At 33.8% G+C, this 12229-nt stretch overlaps 1 protein-coding gene across 23 annotated transcripts in view; it reads left to right on the top strand.

Annotated features, from left to right (window-relative positions):
* DMD (dystrophin) overlaps positions 1-12229 on the top strand; it is a 1241121-nt gene that overhangs the window by 502369 nt on the left and 726523 nt on the right. For all 23 annotated transcript variants that reach the window (XM_080576230.1, XM_080576221.1, XM_080576232.1 and 20 more), the window contains 2 exons: positions 2141-2264; positions 9517-9604. In XM_080576230.1, coding sequence (XP_080432356.1) covers positions 2141-2264; positions 9517-9604 — 212 coding nt within the window. The remainder of the gene's footprint in view (positions 1-2140; positions 2265-9516; positions 9605-12229) is intronic.

The raw sequence follows: 12229 nt of genomic DNA on the forward strand, positions 1-12229 counted from the left end.
TTTGCAAAAGTATATGCTGTATTTGGGGACTTCCCTGTATCTCAGCAATATTCAAGTGATATTACAGCCTTTAGGCAGCTGCTGTAATTTAGCTGACCTAATATGTCCCTTACTGAGGACTTCAGGAACTCCATTTTGTGCTAGAGACTTCAGCCTTCTTCACATCACTGATCATTGAGCAGAGCTGTTGTCAGTCTTCATTAGATATTGAATATAAATTATTTGTATCTAGAAGCATATTAGGAAGAGCTATGAAATTGTTAGTTTTTATCTTGTAATCCAGTTCATTAGCTTTAAAATTGGGTGTTCTCCATTTTCAGATCTATTGAACAGTGCTTACTCACAGTCACAAAAACATGTTTTCATCACTCTCCTGTGGAAATCAGTGTGATTAGATATACAGTTAGTGCTTGCAATTTGTTGAATAAACAGTATTCCAGTTTTATGTGGGAATACTGTCTTTCATAGTTTTGTTGTCTCCTAGTCATAAAATTTCATGAGAGCATTTATTAAATATACAGCTATTATATGCAGAACAAATGATAACATCATATTTCAGGAATAATAGTTGATTTAATGTTGCATAGTCTCAGAGATAAAGCTCAGGCAGGAAGCTCTTCACTGGCAATGCCATTTGATTTAGGGAATTATAGCCTGATACCGGCACAGAGATTCTCTAAGCCACCTGAGAAATGTTCTTATGTCTTCTACTTCTGAATTTATAGTTCTGTATAAAATGAAGATTTCTGCACCTTCCATTGCCTCACAATCATATTTTTTCCTCCTTTAATGATAATGCAAATACTATTATTAGGAATTGTTTTATCAACATTATTCCTAAGAGTTTTTAATTTTAATTTAGACTGTTGGGCTGGGATTAGGGAAGTGTCTGATTCTTTCTTCTGCTTTCATTATTTATTGCTCAGTTGTTCACACCTTATTGTTAAATAGACTCATAAAGATCACAGTGGAGAACGTGGAATTCTTTCTTGTACTAAGTTTTCATTTCTATATATGTAGATTTCTGTAGCACTAGATTTTACCTTGGAGCCCTTTTCTTTTTCTTTTTATATATATGAAAGTTTATATTTCTGTAAAATAGTTAAGTTCTCCAAAGACATAAATGTCATCCAAGTTCTTAGTTTTAGTAGGTTTTTTTAATTATTATTATTATATAAGTTACTCCATCTATATTTACAAAACAAACTGAAAGATACAGCTGATTTTATTCTAGGTCCTTCTAGGTCCTCAGATATAAATATAAAATCACATGGTGCAATAAAGAAATGCAGTCAAGATTACAGTTTATCTCAGCTGAGAAAAAACATCTCAAGCTTCTTGCTTTAAAAAACTAGGCTAAATACTGAATCAACTTGGTTTGATTTTTCTAGAAAACAGCAATTTAAATATCTGCATATGATAACCTTCATTTTGAACTGCTACCTTCTGAGTAGGTAACTACAATTAAGATCACTTTTGAAGGAGTTCTTGAAAGAATCCAGGCTTTAATAAAAAGGACTGTACAGTAAAAAGTAATTTAAAAGTATATGCAGAGAGATGGGTATCTTTATTTTTCATTTCTGAATTTCTAGCTGTAGAAATATTATAATCAAATATTGATTAGTAATTACATTCTACAACAAATTTAAGTCACTCAGAAGAGGGCTCTTTCTAATGGACAAATTTCCTGCTTTGAATATCCTTCATAACAGAGTCAGTACAAGCTAGCTCAGAGATTGTTCAGGTATGAAGACTGCATTTTGTGAGCCAGATATGCCTCACATCCTCAGCTGAGCCAACAGTACTTGTGATACACTTTATTCAGCTGTGAGAGTCACTTGTTTCATGTCTTCGAAAAACATCAGCTTGTAAAACTGGACTCCTTATTGTGAGAACTGTTGCATCTGTTCAACTGTCAAATCAGTGTCTTAAAAATAAAAAGTATTTTTAGGTTTTCAAATCTTAGAATGAATAGTTTTATGAGGTATCTACTGAAATGAGGGTTTTAAACTGCATTTTTTCAAGAGTAATTGATGCTTATTCCTTTGTTTAAACAATTATTTAAACATTTTTACTGTTAATGTTATTTTCAGAAACTTTGTGGGAAGCAGATGTCTTACTGCACTTCTCTGTATCTTAGGTTTGACTCGGATACAACAGAACTCCATAGCTGGATGACCCGCTCGGAAGCAGTACTTCAGAGTCCTGAGTTTGCAATATATCGAAAAGAGGGAAATCTCTCAGATCTCAGAGAAAGAGTCAATGTAGGAGAAAGTACTAATATATATGTTTGTTAGTTTGTATTAGCTTGTAAAAGTGCTTTCAAAGTCCAAGTTTAAATGGGTTCAAATGTAAACTGACAAGCGTTGATTGACCGTATGCACAAGAGAAAATTAGAAGTGTTCAGTATTTTTGTACGTTTCAGATTTTGGCGTCAAAAGCGATACACAGAGATCTCTGAACACAGAGATCTTTTTTATTCATACATACCCATATTTAATTAAGGTATTCTAGATTTATGAAAGTCTTTGGTAAAGTTGAATCTCAGTCTATAAATTACTTTTTAAGTATGCACTATAATTCTATACTAATGGCTTAATTTGACATTATACATTCACAAATTGAAGGATGGGAAGTGTCATATTTTGGTGTATATTAGAGTAAATCTGCATCTAATTCATCCTACAGTGCTGTAAAATATATCTGAAAATAGTCTCCACAGAAATTATTTTAATCTGTTTTTTGTACCATGGCTGAACTGAAAATGGTTTTCTACTTTTTGCAAAAGTATTCTGCACTGCTTAAGAAGTAGCTGTGTTTGTGTATGTTTTGCACACTCTGAATTTGGCCTTTGAAAACTAAACTATTAAAAATTGCCTTCAGTATTTAGTATTTGGAGCTAGTTGCAAAAACCTTGCCTTTTCTGAGTAAGAGAAAGGGGAATTCTTTTTATAACAAGCTATTATGCTTATAGTATAATAGCATATCATGGGATCTCATTAAAAATAAGGTGATATGGACTCCTAAAACACAAACAGATGGAACAAATTTACTGAACTGAAGTTAGTTTTGCTGCTGTTTTTTCTTAGTCTGCTTTTCCATCATAAATTAACAATGATTGAGTGATACTGAATTTTGTGATTGTAAATATACATTTAGATATTTCTGTTAAATAACAGTTTTGTTGCAATAATTTTTTTATTAATGTTGTCATAACGTTACTGCTAGTAAGTATCCATTAGAGTGTAATATACTGAATTTAGTTTACGGCACTACTTCATGTTATGTAAATGTACATAAATATATATATGGAAATACGCAAACCAGATCAAACATACAGAGAAGATTTGATGGATTCAAATGCTTCCATAGCAGGATAATAGGATTCATCTCATACATAAACAGATATATAGGTAATTTGCTGAGTGCTTCCATCTTCATGGTAGGTAAAATTAAAAAAGAAAAGAAAAAAATGCTCCTGTCTCCCCTTCATCTATTCCCATTTTGAGGAACAATTTCAAGGATGGCAAATCAGCTCCTGTTTTGACCTATTGTGTTGAATATCTGCAATGTCAGGTTTCCCTAAGCAATAAGATGCTTCACCTCATATTGTCACTTTCTAAGACTTTGTAAAACCATTAAAGGACTCAGGAGCTATGGTTCACCTTCCCCCTTCTTTCCTTTCTTTGCTCCCGAGGAGGTGGTGATCTGTGTCGCTGCAAGTAAGGGGTAGAGGTAGGTGAACTACAGATCCTCCTCTGGTCCCATCTGGATTTCTCAGCAGTGCTTGCCTTGCCTTTGTTGGTGCTGAGGAAGAACATTGGGGTTGGGAAGCCACTGCTTACAGCATTTATACAGATCTCATTTAGGTCAGTGAAAACATATGTAATACGTTTAAGTAATATGAGGGAAAAGCAGTGTGAAGTTTGATCTGTGCATGGGCATTGGAAGTTTGAAATCAGGGCACTGGAGATGGCAGGAGGTATTTCAGATGTTTCTTTAACCTCCTCAGAAATGTAATAATTGGATGGTTAAGGAACCAATTTCCAACTTTTTTTTAATGAAAAGTACTGAGCAGTAGAATTTAATTTGTGTCATGGGGAGTCTAAGACAAACCAGCAACTCTAAATAAAAATATGAGAAATTAACTTATATCCCTCATTAGCATTGTAAATATTTTTAAATACTAAGACTGACTTTGATTTCATATAGTATCACTGCTTTTAAAATAAACATTTTATTGGGAAGATCAAGTTACATGTAGAAGTTTCAAGCTTTTTTTAACGGATAAAACATTTGGATGGCATTTTAATTTGATAGAGAAAACTCTGTAGGATTGACGAGTAATACCTGGATTCTGTGTGGAACAGTTCCCAGTTCATGCAAATCTTTATACATACTTCCCAAGAAGAAAAAAAAATGGGGGGGAGGGGGGTGTTTAAAGTGCCAGGTTTTAAAATGTGTCCTGGCCTGGGTTCTATCTCCTCATATTAAACTAATAGCCAAAGCAGGAAGTATTATCCAGTTCATTGATTTGCACACAGTATTGTTGTTACTTGTTATCTCTTTTAGTTTCTATTTCCCTCACAATGAGGCTCAAATCAATGAAAAATAAGATAGTGTTTTTTATTAGACTGTAATCTCCAGTAAGGCTGTAGAAGGTATTTAATAAAAGATAAAATATCAAAAGTAAAAACATATGTTAGTGATAATTGTAAAAGATTGTATTTTACTGATATACACAGTCATACCCCAACATTGTACTTGCATATGCATGATACCCTGCACACATGCACACAGAAGTACCATCTTGCACTTAGTGGCTATCGTTTAGTTTCCTTGCATTGCAGATTGGTGTAGCATAGGACACCTATGCTTGACTGATGTCAGACTTACCATTTGTTGCCAACTGTGGTAGCCACTCAGTCCCATAGCCTTTTCTTAATGATTTTCCTTTCTACTGTTCTTTTGAAGACAGGTTATTAATTGGATGGTTATTTTGTTGTTGTTATTGTCGAAGCATCTTAGTCCTACTCATCATTTTTCTTGGAGTCACTTTCATATGACATAGTGGAAGTACATCTGTTGTATGGTGGAGGGACCAAGACTTCAGAAACGACAGCCACAAGGGAAGCTCTTTTGCCATCATTGATGATTCACCAAGTTCAAAAGCCTGCTCCCATCCCAGTTCAGAGAAGGCCTCGGGGAGACGGAGCCAAGAGCAGGCTGTATGAAACATACTGTGTTTGCTAAGTCATCTGCTGTTCAGATACTGGCAGGAAATTAGCCTTTAGCAGATGTGTTACATAGACTGAATATATTAGAGATGCACAGGAAGTCCATTGTTGTGTCTGTGGAGGACCAAAAATATGTATAGTCCTTCCAAGCTACAAGAGAAAGGTACTTGCCTTAACTGGCCAGACTTGACACCACTATTGTGGAAATTTGTAGGACAACAATATTACTCCTAAATAACGAAGACATTCAAACATTAATGCCACAACTATCATTACACTGCAAAACACTGTTAACATTTTCAAGTTAATGCATGTATTTTACTGAAAACAGGCCTAACAATGACTCAGGCTTTTTGTTTGTTTCTCTTAAGCCATAATAAACCTTCATTGTTTCAAGTTCAAATATATGAAGGTTCAGGTACAACAAGTTAAAAATTGCTAGATAGAAAATCTTGCTTGGTAAGAAGTCAAACTTGAGTTTGCACATCAGTTAATTAAGAACAAAACTCCCTGAAAGTAGTATTGGTTAGACAAGCAGCAGCACTGTGAAATTCAAGATCAAAGGTAAATATCTGAGAAACTGATGTAAGGGAAAATGTCAGATACCTTGGGCAATTATATTTGTTCTTCTGGGATTCTCAATTGCCCAGTTCTCACTTCATTTTCTTTTAGTGACTTTCTTCAGACATGCTTAGTGGGACCTGGATATTTGAAAGCTGAATCACTGTCAGAGCCAGTGATGATAATGTTACAATCTTCTGCTCACATGGGTAGTTGACCAGAGTTACAAGAGATCAGGGAATACTACTCGTGTACATCCATTTACAGAGCTCACAAAATAAGATTTTGATTTGATATGAATAACATCTGAATTCATTGGAATGTCACTGTTTTCAATGTTAGGGAGTCATTAACTGCCAAGTAAAATCTTAGGGTCAAATAAAACTCTCAGAATGTTGTGAAAATCACTTCTTCATGTTCAGCTGACATTTAGCTAAAGATGCATTTTTAGTGTTACTAAATAAGCTAAAACTAAGCCATTATACATCTTTATTGCCGGTTACAAAATATTCCTCAAAGAGAATTTATCCCCTATTAAATGAAAGCCTGTCTTCTTATATTTCTGCATTTTTTCTAAATAAAAATAAAAGAATAATACAGGAAACAAAAATATAAAAAGAAAAAAAATACTGTTCTGAAAAAAATGTAAAATTATTTTGCAGCTACCACAAGTTTTCATCAGAAGTGTTGTCAGCAATGTACAGAACCTAGAAGTTTCAAAATTTTGCAAAAGTTATCCCAGCCTACTTGTATCATTAATGAACCTGAATGGAGAATATTGTCCCTTTCAGTAAAGGAAGCAATGACAAAACACTCAAAAGGATAAATGAGAGGTGTTTATGGGACTACTGCTCTGTTTATTTCTTGGCACTTTGCATTTGCTCATGGAAATCATTCCTCTGAGGAACTTAAAAATGTAAGATACAGTTTGTGGGTTCAGCTGACAACTGTGCCATGTAGAGAGTAAGAGCAGGACTATATTAGTGCTATTAAGCAAGCAGGGTAAATTTCCAACTTTCTCCCCAAATCAGGTAAATTGTCCCATACTTTCTGTTTGTATGAGGACCAAGAGGACAGCCTTTTCTCCTTTGACTAGCACGATGTTTTCTGTGTGTATATGTGTGTCTTTCTGTATCTACTGTTAGCCCTTCATTTTTATGATATATGCTAATTACATTTAAAAAACAAAAAAACAAAAAGTGGAGAAAAGCAGTTGACAGTGTTTGATATGTGCCAAATTTTCATGTTTATTTTTAAATGCTTTACGTATAGTGTTTGTATTTTCTGTCAATACCTGGAAACATTGATCTTTTGGGAGAGAGGCAGACATTTCTCCACATTTTTCTGGACACCAAAGGGTTCACTGCCATAGACTTCAATGTCAAATCATTTTTATATTTTAAAAAGCTATTTTAAGTGTATTTCAGATTTTTTATGATTCATTTGGGTTCACTACAGTTGCGGTTATGATAATTGCACATCTGGCATTACAGACGGAGCAAGATTATTTTCAGTATACTTTAGTGTTTTTATGATTCTTCTGAGTTTGCTGTAGTTAGACTCATGCTAATTATACCTGGCATTATAGACAAAGTAGTATTAATTAAGATTCTATAGTCTTGAAACTTTGCAGAGAATTAATAGAATAGGGTATTTTGAAAAAAAATAAATTGTGCAGCAGAATGGTACAGGATTTTATTGACCTTAAGAAACTACAAATAATACAGTCATCTGCAGTTTATTGGGATTAAACTTTGTTAATTTGCGGTGATAATTTATCAGTATGGAAAACATGTTTATCAATTTCAAAATATTTCCATCCTTAATTCTTTCCCAAATATCCTTTTTATATATTTTATCTATACAAAATTTTATCATCAAAAGTGTTAGAAGCTTCGACATACTGTTAGAATGTCTGCTGTTCAGTCATTCCTGTATGCACAAATGAATGGCAGCTGTAAGTAGATGGCAGATGTGTGAATTTAACTAAAAATCTCGCTTTTTAGTATCTCCAGGGAGCTTCTTCAATTGATTCCTTTATATGTGCTTTTTGTAGAAATGTCTTCCTCCTTCCTTAATAATCTATCAATGTTTCAGAGTTTTCTGTTAGGCAAAATAAAGTTCAGCCCTGAAAATCCTAGCGTTTATTTTCATTGGAAGTTATTATAATTTAGTGTGCACACTACCGAAGCGGGTTAAATTTTAAATAAGTAAAGCCTCACAATTTCAAATCTTTTGGCATTGCTCGATTTTCATAAGCTTTTTATTGAATAAATCACGTATCTTCCCTACTACAAAGTACAGAAATTTAAACTGAAGATGTTTTAAGCATCGTACTTTAAAATCTATTTTGAGAGTTTATTGAGAAGTACTTATATTACTTCCTCCTAGGCATAGCAATCTATATAATAAATAAGATTTTCAAATGTGAGCGTATAACATTATTCTAATAAATGCATTAGTAGACACCTAGATGAGGTTTCTTTCCAGTTGTAATGAACTTTTTCACCTTGAGAGTCAAGTCATAGAGAATGTGTCTTTGCTGTGGAAATAAAGAAGGGGATCAGTAAGCCTAGTGTGGTCAGTCACACTGAAAAGCCACAGCCAGGACTGTGTCACCATCCTGTACATGTTACATAGGATTTGTGTGGTGTGTCCTTTTGTATGTGCTGTGATAAACTGAGGGACTCAGAATTAGAGCAAAACATGTTGGTTAGGGTCTCTGAGAGTTATGTATAATTTGTTTTATTGTAGGTATCAAACTGTGACCCTGTGCTTCTCCTGAACTAGACAAGGAATTTTAGAGCTGGCTTAGAGCTTCTAAATTATAGCTAACTAGATGACTAAATTAGTCTAAAGTCAAAGATGTGAGTTGATGTTGTTAATTATGAGACAACACTGAGGGGCTGTTAGATCTAAAATAATTTTATTTCCCATCTATGTTATTACCATCTCAAAAGAAATTAGAAGCTTCAATTCCTACTGTATCCTGAAACTTTATCAGGTAGCCTGCACCTGCTGTCACTAGCTAGCGTGAGCACACCTGAATGCGGGTGAGAAATTTTTGAGTATGGAAAGGTCAATGAGAGTATTAGGTACAAAACGTAAGTGGAAGCCTGTGTTAATTCTGCAGTTTACTCTACTCTTACCTAGTGGCTCATATATGGACTTCTACTATATATGCTTACATATATGTTAAATACATTAATATGCATTTATGTTTTTTTTTTTTTTTTGCCAACAAAAGACTAAAATAAGGAATAAGATGGTATTGGTGTTCAGTACTATGGTATGCCATGAAACACTGTTGTTTAGTTAGCAGGCTCAATTCTTACTGTTATAAATAGGAGCCATGTGAGAAAAGAGCAAATCTTCTATTCCTCCACAAGGAATTTCTGTTGAACATATATTATTATTCTGAAATATTGGGCTTTGAATAGCTCTTAATTTGTCTGTCTTTTATTTGTCTGTAAAATAGTGATGTGTATCATTTGTCAGCTCTGTTGTGTTTTGGTTCTCAGTTTATGTATCTGACTTTATGACTGACTTCTCTCCTGATCATATGTGATACTTTGTGGTTTCATTGCAAACTGGGAGGCTGGCAGGGAAATGTGGCAGATTAAATGGTCTCAAGAAATCAGAAGTCATCCCTGAGATTAATTACTTTCTTCTTCAAAATTCCTCTTTTGAAATACTCACCTTTCCTGTCATGCTGCAGGCCATCCAGCGAGAAAAGCCTGAGAAGTACAGAAAGCTGCAAGATGCCAGCAGATCAGCTGAGGCCCTGGTGGAACAGATGGTGAATGGTAATTACATGGGAGTTGATTTAGATAATCTTCTTAGGGATTTGATAAGCGCACAGGTTTATATTTATCACAAGAATTATATTAGCAAATACTGTCTAAATGGAACAGTAAAGTAAATTGCATTATATTTCTTTTATTATTTCTGAATGTTAAATCTGTTAATTAGTAAAGAGAACAGAATCTTAGAACTTCAGTATATTGAAAATAAATGTGTGTAAAATGAACTGTATATTAATAATCTGGTCTGCATAGGGACTAAAGTTGTAATCTTGTTTTCTGAGTATGCTAAGCTTTTGAAGATTCATTCATCAGTTAGAAAACTGACAGCATTACTCTGAACAGTTTGAAAGAAGTGTGTTCTGACTTTTCTTATAGAACACTGTATATTTAATTATATACATTGCTGTAATGTTCTGTATTATAGAAAATATACAGTTTTATTGGGTTTTGGAAGAGATTTTTTTGGCATTTGGCAATTCAAAGATAATAAATATCAAAGCTTATAAAAATCTTTGAAAAGAAAGTTAGTTGCAAGTTTTTTTTATTTTTTACCATTGAATGTTCCAAAAAAATATTATTCTATTATTTCACTTTTTGAACCTCTGAGTATTTTTAAAGGAAAAATAGAAAATCCAACAGAAAGATAGATGAAAGTAAAGTTGTATGTCATGTCATTGTCCTTGATGTTAAAGAATTTATAATTTTGCAATAAAATATTAAACATGGGCACTATCTGTCATACTGATAGGCTTACCAAAATACAGTTGTTGAATGCACTGAGCTTTAGAACATGTATTTTACATTAAATTGTTGTAATAAAGAATCAAGAATTTAATAAGAATTTATTTGCTAGGACTGAAATGGTAAGCAAAGTAAATTTGATGGAATCCTAAGATTATCTTGCTTAAGTATGGAGTTGTAATACTTTATAAAAGTGGGAATCCTTGCATTCTGGGCATATTTAATTACAATTACTGTAACAACTGTTGCAAGGTTTCCTGTCTCATGCTCAGTGAATAATCTGAAGGAAGGGAGTCTGGTCTGCAAGTCTAGTATGCACCCTCTCTTGCACCCTCTTTTAAATCCTATGACTGTTTTCCATGGCTGATCATAAAAAAAAATAAATACATAAAAAGGCAAAAACTCTGTCTTTTTTGGCATGATTTCTGCCAGGGAGAACGGGCTGTACAGGATTTATTTCTTTGGCCATTTGCAGGCTCACACCTCAGGAATTCCAGCTTCAGCTTCATTAGATTAAGTATCTTAAGTAGTCATGTTCTCAAGGTTCTCTTTTTTTCTCCTTCAGTCCATGGGTTTATGTTTATTCACAGCTTATCGGTGTTGTGATCTCAACTGTGGATAGCTGTGCATATAATTATTTCTAGCATCTCACAAATCTCTTTTCAGAAAGCATGTCTTCAAGTTAGGATGTAAGCATGGGGTAGTCTAGCTAAGCCAGCATGATTTTATCTGTTTCCTGACAATTGCTTTGAACTCTGTATCATGCCATACATCATAGTGACCTTGGTAGCAAGAATATTCTAGCAAAGGTGACAGGTTAGGTGTCTGTATGAATGAAGATCCTTTTTTTGTGGTGATTTTAGGGGAGAAACAATTCCTTTGAAAAGAGATACAGTTCCTCTGGCCTAAATTGTTTCTGGGACTATCAGCTACTCCACTACTGCAAACGCAATTTGAAGGATAGTATTTTGAAATGGTTAAATAATGCAGTGATCACCACCAGGTGAGAGCACCAGAGAGTGGAATTAATTAACATTACTTGAGAAGAACTGTAAAATGATTTTTAAAAAGAATTTTGTAAATGGCATACGTTGCTAGGTGTTCAAAATTATGTGTTGAGCACAGAGGAAATTAACCACAGAGTTCAGCCTTGGTACTTCTACAAACACCACATTTTCTATTAGTCTTTCCATCCAAATCATTATGCTCAAATGAATTTGCAATTAGATTATCTGTAAAATGATACTGAACTGAAAGGTATGTAAAAAAGTAGCTCAACATTAAACCTACATCTTAAACAGTAATACACTTAAGGGACTTTATATTTTACACAGTGATTCAACTAAGTTTCTCTAGTCTATGTGTGGCTTGTCAAAATTTGTTTGGGACATACAGTCTTCATCTCTTTATTATTTTTCTGTTGATTTCTGTGTTCATTATGAATAAGTGGAAAGATTATATCACAGGAGAGTTTTGTTGCAGAATCTCCAAAATAAGGTTCAACAGAGCAGACTGACTATACCTACATACCTGCCTCTTCTAATTCTGGAACTCTTTTCCACAACATAGGAAAAAAGTGGAATTAAAAGTACCTCTTTGGATTAATAGGAGACACATAGTTTAGCATCTGGTGGAGGGAACATGTACTCCGTTATCTTGAATGAAGAACCTTTTTAATTTTTCACAATTATAATTTACAAACCTCACATGATAGTGCTCCTATCATTATTCTGTGTGGTGCTTTCTTTAGGGAAATCATTCAGTGATGTAGCTGATGATTGTCATGCATATTTCAGTATTACAGTGTAATCTCTAATTAAAAGACCACCCAAGGCAAACAGATTTAAGATGAAGATAATTTGTAAAGGTAACTGATAACAATTT

The sequence above is a fragment of the Anser brachyrhynchus genome (genome assembly GCF_964034855.1).
Source record: "Anser brachyrhynchus genome assembly, chromosome: 1".
Taxonomy (NCBI): domain Eukaryota; kingdom Metazoa; phylum Chordata; class Aves; order Anseriformes; family Anatidae; genus Anser; species Anser brachyrhynchus.